We start from the raw sequence: 14,937 nt of genomic DNA on the forward strand, positions 1-14,937 counted from the left end.
ATTAATTATTCACCCCGTATAGTGTCAACGCATTCCGCGAAGGCATACGTAATGATTTGCGAAATAGATGCCAATAAGTACGACGAGCATATAAGTTTCCAAGAACAGCGCGGATATTGTTTGCAATTCTAATAATATCCAGTTTCAACAATGTCGCGCATCGTCGGCTTTTCGCATTAGCGGCATCGCAGCGTTCAAACGGACCCGCGGAATATCTCGAACGAGAACGCTTGACCATACGCGCGAGGTTCCTCCGCGTTCTGTCGATTCCTCGTTGAATGTCGACCGCGCCGCCCGATTGGTCGACGGACGGGTACCCTCCCACTCCGATAACTCGGCGATGACGGGGGCCGACAGCCAATCGGAAAGCACGCGAGGCGAGGGTGTTTGGTATGCCCTGGGACGGGGCAGCTTGTTCGCAGTAATTCAAGGTTTTGACCGTGTAACAATATTGTCGCGCTATCGTCGTCTGTTGAAGAGAGAAAAGAACACTTAATCCGCCTTCTGGTCGGCCGCGAGGTATCGTCGGGTTTTTTTTCAGCTAGTCGTTGCCGCGTAGAATGGCCGGGGTATTCGATATCGAGTTGCACGATGCGGACACGGTAAATAGGGACGAGTCGGACGACGATGTTATCGAGATTGGCGAGGTAAATTCACCATCTGCACGCGATCACACCACAATCCAGTTTCGCCCGATCGCTCCTCTTTATCCGCTCCCATTTTTTCTCTCTCTCTCTCTCTGCCCGCTCTGTACACGGTGCTCCCATAACGTTTCTCCCATTCGTTTTGTCTTTTCACGTAGGATGAGTACGATGCAAACCCGAACGTGAACGAGATCACCGAGTGAGTAAGCCTTTCCCCCCTTTGGCTGGCGCGTGCCCGTCGTGGCCTGCCCTGTCGAGCTTCCTCGTGGTAAATGACGATTTTCACCGTTTGATAGATCCGAAGGTGTCGAAACGGTCCCTATTTCGGAACAGAATGTCAACCGGGGACGGGAGAGGACCGGACCCCAGGACTTTGAGCTATGCAAAGTGATCGGGAAGGGTGGTTATGGCAAGGTCTTTCAAGTGCGTAAAATAACGGGTAATGACAGGGGCACGATCTTCGCGATGAAGGTAGGGCAGATACCATGATTCCTTAATCTTTCACTTTGCTTCTTTTCTTACGTACGACGGAATAGATTCTCAACGCGCATCGATGTTTGTTGTGCATTGGGAAACTTTTAGTTCGATATCTCTTTTTCTTCAGAATTATATAAGTTCCTTTGTCCCTCTTTGTCTCCCGCTGCATCATTGAACGGGATCGTGATTTTTTTTATCGATTTTTGTCGCATGTGTAATTTTAGCAAAATCGCGACGGTATTCTATCGATTTTGTATTTTTACCACCATGAATTCTGTTTAATGAGTGATAGAATGTTAAGCCTTGGAAGCCTTTATGTATAGTTCCTCTTTTGTTCTTGCGCGATGTGTTGTTTCATGTATTGCTAGGAATTATCTTAAGCGCGTTCGTTTTGACAACAGGTCTTGCGTAAAGCTTCGATCATAAGGAACCAAAAAGACACTGCGCATACCAAGGCAGAGAGAAATATCTTGGAAGCTGTAAAGGTACGTTCGTAATTGCATATCTTTCATCGATTCAGACGATATTTTCGACCCCTTGCCGCCTGACGTTCTGTATTACACGCAATGACAAAACTGTTACCTCTAAAGAGGCATATGCTCAAACACGTGTGTCTTTTTATTTGGCAGCATCCTTTCATTGTAGACCTCATGTACGCCTTTCAAACTGGCGGCAAATTGTATTTGATCCTGGAGTACATGTGCGGTGGCGAGCTGTTCCGGCATTTGAACGACGAGGGCATCTTCCTCGAGGAGACCGCTTGGTAAGGCGAATTTACGGTAGAATTACTCGTACAGCCATATATTTGTAATTCAACGTGTCGTCTAACAGAAACTTCTATTTTGGCAGTTTCTATCTGTCGGAAATAATGTTGGCACTGCAACACCTCCACTTGCAAGGAATTATTTATAGGTATTTCAATCTTCCTGTAAATATGAATTTAAGTATAATGTTTAAGCATATCGTTCTCGTATTTCCAATCTAATTATTCATGCGTTACTAAAACGTTTCTAGAGATTTGAAACCTGAGAACATCTTGCTGGACGCAGAAGGACATATTAAGTTAACTGATTTCGGTTTGTGTAAGGAGCATATACAAGACGGTAGTGTTACGCATACGTTCTGCGGTACTATAGAATACATGTAAGGGAACTTCTGTGAACGCAATCGTGAATCTAAGTTCTTTGTTGGGTCGACATTTAATATTGATGTTGTACGCTTTGTTGAAAGGGCCCCGGAGATTCTAACTCGGTGTGGTCACGGTAAAGCGGTAGATTGGTGGAGTCTTGGGACTTTGATGTATGACATGCTCACAGGTTCGGTAAGTCTTATTGAAAGCATTCCTATGGATCGCGACATTAGCTACAACTTTAATTCTGGCGTCTTGAATTCTTAGCCACCATTCACGTCCGACAACCGAAAGAAAACCATCGACAAAATTCTCCGCTCCAAGCTGAATCTTCCACAATATTTGACGCCCGATGCCAGGGATCTTATCCGAAAGTTGCTGAAGGTAAATCTCTTGCGGAGGTTACAGGTTTCTCGGTCGTTTGTCCATATAAAGTGTAACTTTCTGCTCGTCTTTTGCAGAGGCAAGTTATGCAGAGATTAGGATCCGGTCCGTCGGACGCGGAGCAAATAAAGAGCCATCAGTTCTTCAAGCATATCAATTGGAACGACGTTATTTCCCGGAAATTAGAGCCGCCTTTCAGACCAACGTTAACAAGCGAGGACGATGTGTCGCAATTCGATAAAAAATTCACGACGTCCGCGGTGATAGACTCGCCCGCGGAATATACGTTAAGCGAATCGGCTAACAGAGTATTTCAAGTGCGTTTTCCCGAATCCATAAGAAATTTATAACGAAATAATAAGATTGAATTTATCCGCAGGGGTTCACGTACGTGGCGCCTAGTATACTAGAGGACATGTACTCGCAGCCGCGGGTGATAAACGCCAGGAGTCCGCGTAGGGGCAATATGCGCGGCTTCTCGCCGCGGAGTACACACTTTCATTTACATAATACACACGTACAGAATCATAGGTAAGCATTTTCTTTTGCCCTGATAGCGCGTCACGCGAGATCGCGCGGTAGGTATTACGTAATAGACTGGTTTTTAATACGTGTGTTCATTTAACTTTGCACATTGGATAATCGATGAATCGTGCCAATTTATAGACATAACGGCCACGGCAACATGGAGGATACAGAAATGATCGAGATAGGCTAACTGCCGCTTGTTTCATAGCGGGGGAATGCTTAGCATTTCGGCCTAACTGCTGGATATCCATGACCAATCCTTGTGTCTCAGGGAGGGATTTTATAAGAGATGAGTAGATGGAGTAGCAAAAGGATAGGTCCGGATACCCCAAGTACTTCGCCGGATATTCAGCAGTTAAAAATTTAGCTAATTTTTCTTTTTCTTCTTTTTTTTTAAAAAATCAAATCTAATTACGATAAAAATGGTACTAATTAAGATTACGCTTTAAGAGCAGCGACGCAGCAGTTATTTGGTAGCATGCGTAAAAAAAAGGTATATACATATATATTTGTGAGTAAAAGGAAAATGGAAATGTTCGAGAGAGACAAGTGATCGCGATGGGGGAAGATCTTTATTTACTTATTCGCCGTTGGTTAACGATGTACTGAACGTTCTAACGAGACCCATTATTCACACGCCACTATAGTCAAGATATTGCACACCGTTTCATTAACCTGTTAATATTTAATGACCACAATTGTGTTTGTACATACGATCTGCAGGTTGGTTGGATATTCATATATAGTATATATACGTGTATAGTAGAGGCAGGCATCATTTATGCTAAGTGCGACAGACTGAAAAATTCCAGCACTTTCAAAACACTACTAAATTATACTGTTGATACAAGCTTGACGTTCAACCATCCTGTAACACTTGTATATTTGAGAGAGAGAGAAAAAAAAGGGGGAAACGTAAATCTGTACACCGCGTGCGCGAGTTTGTCCGCGGTGTACGCGTGCTTAAATGTGATTGATTAAGGGTGGGTAGGGTGGGTGGGGGTGGGGAACAAATAGGACAAAAAAAGACAAATAGACTTAATACGACAAAGACTACACACAGCTGCCACAACCGCTCCGCCGCTCAAAATTCCATATCCGGTCATTCATTTGAAAAGGATATTTTCAGCAGTAATAACGTTTCCATGGCAATAATGTGAACAATAAATAGGTCGTAGACAGTGTGTTTTACGTGATGCTGTAACGGAATTGCATTTGTACAATTTTTGAAAGTTCCTAAGAAGCGTGAGTTCAAGTGCGACCGCACCCGCGATCTTCCAGCATACAAATACCGTTTCTTTGTAGCTGTGCCTCATTTATCCGTACATGTGTGTGTAAAAAAAAATCACTCTTGCCTGATCGCTTCGAACGAGAAGGCTTTCTTCGTTGTCGGCTTGTGTAATTTAACTGAGGGTTTTCTTTTAACGGCAAAAGCAAGTTACCATGGTAACAATGTTACTGCGAAACGTTGACTTTCCACGATGACATTGTACTTCATATTTACGCGCTCGTGTTCGCACGCTGCTGTTCGGTGTGTCATCATTAACTATCGCAATTTATTTAAATGGTAATATCTATTCGTTACGTATATTTGTACATTATTAAACACTAATATATATATATGCATGTGCACACCTGTGCGTGCATATTGGTTTGACGTACACACAATATAATAGTAAAGATAAAAGAAAAGGATAGTGTAAAGGATATAATAAGCGTTTAGAGTGACTGTTGTCCGCTCACCGTAAAAAACTCTAAAAACAAAAAACTACCCAAGTGTTCACAGGCCACGCTAGCCGGCATTACAATTTTAAATGACTATATACAGCGAGTACATCATGGTCGAAATGTTAAATCGATTTATTGAAATTTTACTCTTGGCGAGTATCTCGAGCGTCTCTACTGGCAATCCTCTGCGACCGTGTGCATGGGCGAGAAGGGAAACGGGCAAATCGCGTACGGATATACGTATATTGATTATACCTATTGGCAATTGTATTGTATTATAAAGAAACTGCGTGTATTATTCGGAGAAGGATAATTTATAAGCAACTCTTTCTGTATGTATATCGAAGGGTGTATTTCGAACGTCGAAACGAGAGAGAGTCTGTCTACAGAGTCTTGTCCAAACATCCGAGGACACTTCAGTAGTACAGGATAATCAAGGCTCGCCATGTAAACGATGTTAAATTTTTTGTTACATCGTATCAGGTTCAGGAAGGATTAGCGTTTAATGGATAACGACGATTAGTATCAACAGCTACGTCGCGCCACCGACGTATCATCATATCTATCTAATGTATTATAATTTTTTAACGCGTCTTTCCTTTCGTCTTCTATTTGATAACCGAGACCCTGTTATACAAGATCGATATAGTTTTCAAGACGTGTATGTCAGCTTCGTTGGAGAGCTACGCCGGTTCACGCCAAGAACGAACTTTTTTTTTTAGGTAGTTTCTGCTAACGTGTTTTGCGAGCGACATTCGGTGCTGATTTTTAAAAACGGCCTGGATACCATTACACTTCATTTTAGTACCTTAAAAGGACCGGTTATCGTAGCACGTAGTGCTCTAGGTCGTGTACATTACGTTCTCTCGTAGCGCCCGGATTCGGAACTGAATTTAGAGGAAATTATAAGATATATTATTTTTCACGATCGTCTTTTCAACAATGATTATGATAAGAAAAGAATCGTTACATGGTTACCCAGAGGCACAACATAATATGTTAGTTAAGTGCTTAAAAGAATTATATCATCGAATGATGTGTAAACGAGAAAAACTAGCCACTGGCAGGAAGAAGTGATAAATGGTTTAATGCTTCCAATTAAAAAGAAATATAGATTCTTCAATTGATTTATTGCTACCATGGTTTGTAATCCTCTAAATCGTATTTACTAATAAACATTATAATGATTTCTCACATAATTCTATCGTATATCTGGTATATTCTTAATCTAGAACGAGGCCGAGTTTTCGCAGCTCGAATTTGGCGCCAATTAAATATCTCGCCGCGCAAGATCGCTGAGCGACTGTCTTCACCCAAGACCGTTTACCTCTGAGCAGCGAAGGATGGTATATTAATATTTAATATTTACGATCTAGATATCTTTAATACTTTCTCTTTGCGGCGAAGATTGGCAATGTTTCAGTTGAAGCTACGCGGTCCCGTGGATCTCGTTCATTTCCCCTGCTTCTCTTAATTAGCTGTGACAATGATACCCCTCACGGTTAACCGTTGTTCGCGAACAGCTGATTGCGCGCAAAGGACACTTAGAATCGCGCATGCTGCGTCATACCAATGCCCAATTGCACGCGCGTTCGTGCAAGAGAAACGAGGAGGCATCGGCATTCGCGTGGGCGCGACGGTGCGTGGTCGAGGATTCACGGACGAACGGATCCCAGATGATCCAACACGAGCGTCGACGATCGTGCTGGCCTCTCCGTGCTCGCGAAATGTTGGCGCGTAAATACTTCGAAACGCCGCGCATCCTCTTCCGTTCCCAGTGAACGAAGGCGATCCGAAGGCGTGGACGCGCATCGAGATCGCGTGTATATACGCCGCGATTCCAGGCCGCCGAGCACTCGTATCGATGTGGCGACGAGAATCGATCGTTTTCGTAGCAGTCCCCCGAAAGTGTTCCTCTCAATGAAACGTTGGAAGTGTCGATAACCTTAATTGGTCGAATCGGAGACTAGCTTTCATGGAGTGTGGATCTAGCTCGAATGGTATTCGCATTTAGTTATAATTTCAATCTTGGTAACACGGGAACTGGCGTTACAAATAGTGAACATGGGAATACGATATTCGATATTGTTCGGGGAACATAGTGCGTCGATATCGATCGAAGATTCGTGTCCGACTGCTACTCGAGTTAACATGGACGACTCGAGTTAAAGGTTTGTGCTTTTCGTCTGTTAACTCCAGGTTAGAGTAGCATTTGGGTCGAAAGTAGATGATCCAAGTTTCAATTGGGTTCATGTTATTAGGTTGGTGTAGAGCTAGATCTTCAAGGCGTTTGAACCTATTCAGAATATTTAGATTACTGCATCTCTCGCGGACCAGTTTTCTAGCGATCGAGTGAGCTTCGATACGCTTTAACTTGCTCTGTAGCCCGCTTGGACTTCATCCAGCTTACTTCAACCCTCATGGACCCGTTTCAACTCGTTTCAACTCTCATGCATTCATGCAAACTATCGTCACGCATACATTTTCCATTTTTTTTTTCTGCTTCTTAAAACCCACGCTACCTCTGTTCAATAAATACCCGTCTTATCTGAAATGTCTCTTACATCTCTACTAATTTAACACTCTTAGTTTCTCTTTCCGTAAGTTAAGGTGAAATGTGTAAAGCAACAGCGCCCGTGCCGCAGATGCGTCGTAGATGCATTCCACGATCGGTCCTAGGCGGGGCGTCCGATCGTCAACAAACGCCGGGGTGATTCATCGCGATAATTTGAATGCAGGTTCGCGGTCGTCTCGAATCGGTTGATCGAGTGCCAGCATCGAGAACGACGTCAGTTTCGCGGCTGACTTCCGGTCCTCAGCGCCGGTGAAACGAAACTGCGAGCAAACGAACGATTATCACGAAGCAATCCAACGAAGTCGACGAATATTTCAGAGACAGTACGAAGTCGAAGCGTTTTCAACAACGCTTTGCCAATCTCGCGATGCACCGCACCAGAGGTTAGTAAAAGTGTTCCCGACCGGCCCTAACGACGATATTCGCGACGATCGGACCCGTGCCTCCATGTTGGAACAGATTTCGACCGGTGTGGAGTTTTAACACTTGGAAATTTCAAACGTCAATTCGAACGTCTCCTTATCGTAAATGACTGATTCTGTATGGTATCTACTTAATAGGGGTTCGCGACAATTTAAATGATAATGACAATGTGTGTGTTTATTAGAACGCGCAGTGTAATCGAGGTCGTGCGATCGCTGCAGCGACTCGTCGATCTGCCGAACGAATTTTTAACGAACCTTTTGATCGAACGATTGCCGACCAAGATGGTGCGCGTTGCACGGCTCTCGCACACGAAGGAAGAGACGAAGAAGGTGAGCTAATGAATGGAGTGGGAATGCGATTGAGATGCGTGGGTAAACTGCGTTTCCATAGAACCATGAATACATTTATAAGACGCTGTGTTAGTCACAGATATTTAAGGCGTACGCGGGAATGAAGTCGAAGCCAAAACGGGGTGCGTGTTTTCGCTTCGATTCTCCGCGGGCATTCGTTGCACTCGCGTTATCATTCGCTTCGAGTTCTGAATTACCGTTATTGGAGAAAGATATTAAAACTACTAATACTCGAGCATTCCTTTTCTAGGGAGCCACGTGCGGCGAGATACAGTTCACTGCGTGACGGTTTTTTGATCGTTAAAAGGTGATCCTTTTTTTATGTTCTCGTCTCACGTATTCGATCGCGAGCGCCGCGTACCTATCCGCAACCGTTCTTTTATAAAACCAATGTTAAATACACTTTTATAAACTAATAGTGTGTCGATTATTAATAAGTCGCTGATTGATTGGACGAATATTCGGAACAATAGCGTCATCAATGGCATCTAACGAATAGGGAGAATGATGGTAGACACTGAATTTCCCCCAAAGGTAACTCAAAGAACCACTCTGTGTATCCGAAGTCCCAAATAGAGCTTCTTCCCATCACCCATGAAACATTCAGAGGAAAGAATGAAATCTTCACACGGGATGCGTTCACCTGTCCGATCGTCCCTCACAATGCCATCGATCGTCACATTTCAGACATCCTCCGTCGAGGCACGATCACCGATGCCGGTCGGCATTCGCGTCGGAGACGATCGTTTTCACCCAGACGCAGAGGGAATGGACGCCGACGTCCGCGTGTCGGGCAATTTTCGTACGTACCCCTGAGAGAGTGTTTCGGCGACACCCGAGGATGACTCCCGTCGGATATTTCAGTCCACTGTTAGCGCGGTGCAGCGCACATTAATACGTATGTAAGCTCGTATCGTGTGGCTGTATATTCGCGTTCGTTTCGCTCGCTCGCTCGCTCGCTCGCTCGTGGCCGTGCCGTCTATTATTAGTCGACAGTCATCGGAGTCGGCTGTAACGCGCGGCCGAGCGACAACGCGGAAAAAGCTGGAAGAAAATTCGACGAGAAAACCGCGGTTACCGGGCGATTTTCGTGCGGCACGTGTCGCCCAGGCCAGGGCACTCTCCCGTTCCCCGAGCGTTGCAACGCGCCGTTCCGTTCGCCGTTCACGGGCTGTCAGCCCGCCACGCTGCCCGTAACAAGGATCTCCACCCGACACGCTGCGTCTCGACGCCCTTGGAAAGGATGATTCCCGCACGCTTTCCACTGTGAGTTCTTCTTCACCGTCGTTAGCCGTTGGACGCTCTGGTACTGCTATCTTTCGGCCTCCTAAACCAGCTCGTCCACCGAGCTTCCTCTTGTCGTGTGCACGATGCTCTGAATGGGTCCTTTCACGAGACGCGTGACTGCTGAGACGTTACGAGAGCATGCTGGGACCGATACGACGGTATTTTTCGAGGGATCGATCGCGGCAGGATTTACTTTTATGGGAGAAGCATGTTGGCCGGGGTGATTGGTGGGGTCTGGCGCATGGAGGATCTTCTTTCTGGTGTTCGTGATACTTTTGTGGGCTTAGGTGTTGGGACGGGAAATGTATCCGCAGTGGGATTGACGATTACTGAAGTTGCTGGCACAGTTGTTTCTGATTTGGTTCTTGCGGGAGGATTGTATTGTTAGGATAGTCGTGGAGATCTTTTATTTCAGGCAGGCTGGAAGGATTGTAGAGGGATTGCGTGTGTTAGATTATAATTCGCGAGGGACTGGATGACATGGTTTTAGTGACTAATGAGGAATGTGTGTGTGTGTGTGTCGTATTGATTTAGGATTCAGTGTGACTGCGCAGAATGATTAGTTGAGGGGATACAGTATGAGTATACGATTTTCTAATTAATTTTTCTAGATGAGGGATGCGGTTCCGCAGAAAGGAAACAATAACCATAATAATAATAACACTACCCTGAAAAGCAAGCCTTCGTTGGAAATTTATCGACCCCCAGGTTCGTAGTTTTCTTTCCAATCACGCTGTTCGCGGTGAGAACTGTAATAAAAGGGTCAGTGTACATCGGTAAATAAATGTTTCTCAGGCGGAAGAACGGAAGGAACCACGGCGAACCTCACCAATCCGCGATTGAACGTGCACGCCAAGGAGTTCACTATGAAGCAGAACGACTCGCATCCTTCTAAGTGAGGATAAACCACTTACGAAATAGTTAAGACTCGGTCGACGTATCGGGAACGCTCGGAGGAATGTCTAGAAAGCCGTTAAACGTAAAATACCCGCGAAACGGGACTAATTTCGACGAGACCTCCGCGACAGCGAAAGACTCGAGCGCAAATACTTCCATGCAAAGAGAGTAAACAAAAAGTGCATCATAACTTTTCCAATCGATGCGCCGATGTCCCGTTAGGGGGGCATCTTCCACCCTCCCACCCCACCCCGATACAAAATATCGATATCGGAAAGCGACGATGGTGAAGCGAAACGAATCGCTCTCCGCGGTAAGAAGAGCCCGAAAGTAATTTCGAAAGCAGGCTGATTCTTTTTCTTCGGCTTCCCTTTGCGCAACGGCGTCGTTATAGATTAGCATTCGTATCAGCGGGTAACGAAAGTGAAAGAGACAGACGTCGCAGGATTATGTCAGCGCTCGTTGCAACGAGCACCTTGACGAACTGTTAATCCCCCGGGGGGTTTATGAACGGGTTACGTCACAGAAGTACAAACAGGCGTTAGCGTAATGCAAGCTCCCTCGAAGGAGTTTTACGCGCGCCATAAACGTGCGAGCGATGTCAAATTCGCCCTTCGACTTCCATTTATGCGCTCGGCTGTTAATGAAGCTTGTTTGGATCCAGGTCTCGGACGAATGCTTCGGACCGATCCCCGTACTATTTGCAACACAGCAAATCGAGCGGGAATGTGCATCGGTACCTTTACGCCCAGCAGCAGCAACAGATACTGAACCCACTTCAGCAGCAGCAACAGATACGGCACAATCTTCAGCAGCAGCAGCACCAGACGTCTCGTTACTCGCAGGGCGGTCATCACTCGACGACCACCGCCCTCCGACAGACACACCCGCTGGACACTTCTGCGTCGAGCGGTAATATTCTGCATGTAAGTGCGTGGAGTCTTCAGAATGATCAATTTGTAGTTAATAGTCGAGTAATATGGAACGTGTTTTGCGAGACAGGGCTCGGGCAGGGTCCACTTCAGCGTGGACCACAACGAGGTGAAGCCGAGCGCGGGGAAGCCCAGGCTCATGAAGTCGTTGTCCTTCGTCTCCACTTATAGTCTGAAACGATCGAAAAGCTTGAACGCTGCTGACGTGTTGGCGGCCAAGGCGGTGAATATCTCGGACGCGTCTGAACTGGGGAAATTCCCTCCGGCTGTCCAAGACACGCTTCTAAAGGCCATTGAGGGTACAGCTAGTGATCAGAATGTGTATAGTCTCTTTTAGGATATCCATTGATTATAATCTCTTCCACAGATCCGAATCTCCTGAACGCGCGAGCCTTGATGGAGCTGGTGCGTCACATCCTCGAGAGGGTCGTCGAGAACAGGAAGTACGCGGAGCCAGCTGCGAAGATTTGCATCACCATCATAGAGGTTACTATCCCTCCAGTCACCGAGCACTTGATATTAACCCCTTCGCCTACAATATCGTGTGAGAGCCGTGGTATGTCGATCGGGCCAAGCGTAAATAACACGTGTCCGGCTCATGGTTTGTAGATAGGGCTCAACGTAAACAACACTTCTAATTAAACATATTAGAAGAATACCTCTAAAAATGTCATCAAAAAGAAAATTCAGCCGAAATGGCTCGACGCGTGATCCAGCTCTGGTGTTGATTATGCATCAGCCGTCGGAATTTAAATCGCAGGGCAAGGGGTTAATCTTGATTTCACTCGATATAAACACTCGTTGGGAACAATCTGCTCCAGAAAGAAGCCAAGGAGACCTTCCTGGAATCGTTGCTGAATACTTGCCAGCAGTGGTACCAGGATCGCGTCAGGATACTCTACGACGGGTCAAGCTACCATCGCTACTCCGCCTTCATGACGTTCCTGAACGAGATGTACTGTCAGGTATGAGAGAGCACCAGGACGTGGTGCTCGACAGTTCCTCTCGGACAGACGCTTAAACACGTTTGCGTCATAGAAGCTTATAGCGCTGTCTGGCGATCATTGATTGATGACGCAATCGATGCCAGGTTCCGCAACGTTAACTTCCTCGTGAACCAGTCTATTTTTTGCCCGTGCGGTCTCCTTTTATAAATATGGATGATGGTTACAGTTGAAACGAAGGCAGCTTCAGCTGAAAACGCAGCAGGAGGGCGTTCCTCCCGGACGTGTTCTCCTCACGTTGCTCTGGAAGTGTTGCCAGGATTGCCTGCAGCCTCCTGTCGTCAACTCCCTGGCCGAGGTGAGCTGGCGTTCAAACAACTTCCGCCGAGAAACGCGTTTTATTCCTCAGAAGAACCGGAGGGGCTTCCTTCTCTACTAAATCCCTAATAGTTTCTATTCTTCTCCTTTATTCGAAAGACGGACTGCCTCTTCTTCATCCTGACGTGCATTGGCAAGGACCTGGACATAGAGTTGCCTGCCCAGCTGCAGCAGTTGCTCGGAAGCTTGAGGGACGCCTTCCTCGCCGAGGACACCATCCTGCCATCGGTCAGAAAGACACTTTTGCAGCTGATTGAGCTCCACGCCGCGCATTGGCAGCTCCCTGCGCCGGCGGTCGTCTACTACTATCCTGGCTCCACCTCGAAATGATCCTTCATCCTTTGAAGTCCTCCGTCCATTGGCCGGTTCTGTGCTTGCGCGCGTCGGGTACGCGTGGACTCGGGTGTTTGTGAAGCGAGTTCACAGGATTCTTTGTACTTGAATGGCCGGGTCGTGGGTCGTGCGAATAAAAATGAAACGAATGCCGTCAGCGGCGACCGAAGGCGAGAGGAGTTGCTCGAAGCTGATCGCCTGGAGCAACGTCGTTGACGCGTTAGGTAAAAGATATTTAGAGCGATGCGCACTGTATTTCGTATGGAATGCGGTTTAAGCATCCTCTCTCTTTGGCTCGTTATCTAGGGAGGATGAGTTGACTCGTTGTGAATGGATTGGACGGAACGGGTGCCTTGTCTATTTAAATATATAATTGAATATATATTTTTGAATATGTAAATGTGTTTCTAGTCGTGGAATGGCCTAGTTAACGGGTTGAAGATATATTTTCTCGTAAGTAATTAGATCCGAACATTGGATAGTGAACCAAGTATGTGGAGGAGTGTTTTGTAGTTGACACAGTAAAGGATTTTTATTTCACTTTATAGATAGTAGGTTAGCACCAAGGAAAGAGAAGTAATTTAAAGAAAGCGAGATATTTATTAGAGGGGATTTTAACTCTGAACGTTCAGCATTGAAATCCCCAATGCTAGACCCATCAATTATCCCCTCTATCGAAGTTATAATAAGTTCCATAGGAATTTCTGACCAAGCACTCCTCGATCGCTACGATCCGAGGCCCAGCCTCGTCGAAAGAGACGTTCTATCCGAATCGTGACCTCCTTTGTCAGCTGAACTTGTAAATGGTAGCTCCGAGGCGACCATAGAGGCATTACGACTTTCACGGGGACTCGATAAAAGCGTCCGTCTCATTTTACGTTCGCATGACTCCACGTCCGTCAATATTGCCCGCCGAAGTAGGCTCCGATGCGCAATAAACGCTTCCGAATCACTGCAAGAAGCCTTTTGTGCGAGTGTTCTTGCGAAACCTTTGTTCGACTAATGTCCGAGCGATCACGCGTTCAGAGGATGCGTCAGCCCGAGCATCCGCGATCTCCTCGTCACCGCGACAAATGACCCCTGCGTCCACGAAAAACAGATTCATCGGTGATTTATCCGTTCCTTCGTGGAGAATGGTGCAAGAGTCACGGTCGTTTCCGTATCCAAACCACATTAACCCACGCTGGTAACCCGTTAACCCACCGCTGGGAACTCCGTCGACTTTTGCGGTCTACGGAATTAGAAATGATTTCGTTAGTAAGTCAATGGGTTAAGAAATCGGGACGTTCGTGAAACCGAGCACACCGTCTGGCTTGTCTCGACCACCGAATTATCGCCTCCCAGCGATAAACGCTCCGAGAATGTTCACCCGCGGAGGATCGCAGGTTCACGGTTAAAACGAGACATTGAGTATCGGCGCGTATACTCCGCGCATGCAATGGAATGACGAATTACTTAACGGAGCAGGTATTTGTAGAAGGCGCTTGGTCGTTGGACCATTGAGTTTCACGGAAGATCGAGGGCCTCTGTAGGCCCTAGAAGCCTGTCACAGATTTTCCGCGGCTTTCCTCCGCGAATACAAGGTTGCGCAGTATATTAAAAGAATGAAAATCGAATGGAATGAGAGCACGAGTAATAGGCCGGTCGAACTCGTTCAACGGCGACGATCGGAAGAAAAACGAGCCACACGTGCGATGATGCGAGTGCTCGATGATCTGTAAGGTGTCGCTTTGCAAGTATGCGGTGTGAACGACGAAGAAACGTTGAATAAAACATGTTCGTGCCTTCTGGTGTGACCCGGGCACGTTAATCTCCGAATACGAGCGCGAGGAGGCTACTTCCTCGTGGTTTTAACCTCGATAACTCCGGCGTAGTAGCGAATGGAATGATTTTAAAATACAGGTGCAAGAATTTGTTTTAATTAC

The 14,937-nt window shown here is 46.3% G+C and overlaps 2 protein-coding genes across 9 annotated transcripts; both read left to right on the top strand.

The window, feature by feature from the left end:
• Nucleotides 1–344: 344 nt before the first annotated feature.
• On the top strand, nt 345–6,089 carry LOC143372015 (ribosomal protein S6 kinase beta-1). Of its 2 annotated transcripts, none has more exons than XR_013086176.1 (12): nt 345–647; nt 803–843; nt 941–1,115; nt 1,523–1,606; nt 1,751–1,884; nt 1,971–2,033; nt 2,136–2,264; nt 2,352–2,442; nt 2,518–2,634; nt 2,712–2,951; nt 2,997–3,165; nt 3,301–6,089. XR_013086176.1 is itself a non-coding variant. In XM_076817797.1 (12 exons), the coding sequence occupies exons 1-12, from the start codon at nt 561–563 to the stop codon at nt 3,350–3,352; spliced, it is 1,365 nt and encodes a 454-aa protein (XP_076673912.1). In that variant the 5' UTR covers nt 350–560; the 3' UTR covers nt 3,353–6,089. The 2 variants fall into 2 exon arrangements, 1 of the variants encoding a protein (XP_076673912.1); XM_076817797.1 differs by having other exon boundaries at nt 350–647; nt 3,014–3,165.
• Nucleotides 6,090–6,479: 390 nt separating this feature from the next.
• Nucleotides 6,480–14,936, top strand: LOC143372016 (uncharacterized). 7 transcript variants are annotated; one of them, XM_076817798.1, is made up of 11 exons: nt 6,493–7,061; nt 7,629–7,848; nt 8,073–8,220; nt 10,140–10,236; nt 10,324–10,423; nt 11,090–11,351; nt 11,428–11,656; nt 11,725–11,843; nt 12,179–12,322; nt 12,531–12,659; nt 12,779–14,936. In XM_076817798.1, exons 3-11 carry the CDS (start codon nt 8,173–8,175, stop codon nt 13,007–13,009), a joined length of 1,359 nt encoding a protein of 452 aa, XP_076673913.1. In that variant the 5' UTR covers nt 6,493–7,061; nt 7,629–7,848; nt 8,073–8,172; the 3' UTR covers nt 13,010–14,936. The 7 variants fall into 7 exon arrangements, with proteins under 7 accessions (XP_076673915.1, XP_076673919.1, XP_076673913.1 ...); XM_076817800.1 differs by lacking the exon at nt 8,073–8,220 and having other exon boundaries at nt 6,480–7,061; XM_076817805.1 differs by lacking the exons at nt 6,493–7,061; nt 7,629–7,848 and adding an exon at nt 8,929–9,043 and having other exon boundaries at nt 8,192–8,220.
• Nucleotide 14,937: the final 1 nt, after the last annotated feature.

Source organism: Andrena cerasifolii, chromosome 8 (genome assembly GCF_050908995.1).
Source record: "Andrena cerasifolii isolate SP2316 chromosome 8, iyAndCera1_principal, whole genome shotgun sequence".
NCBI lineage: Eukaryota > Metazoa > Arthropoda > Insecta > Hymenoptera > Andrenidae > Andrena > Andrena cerasifolii.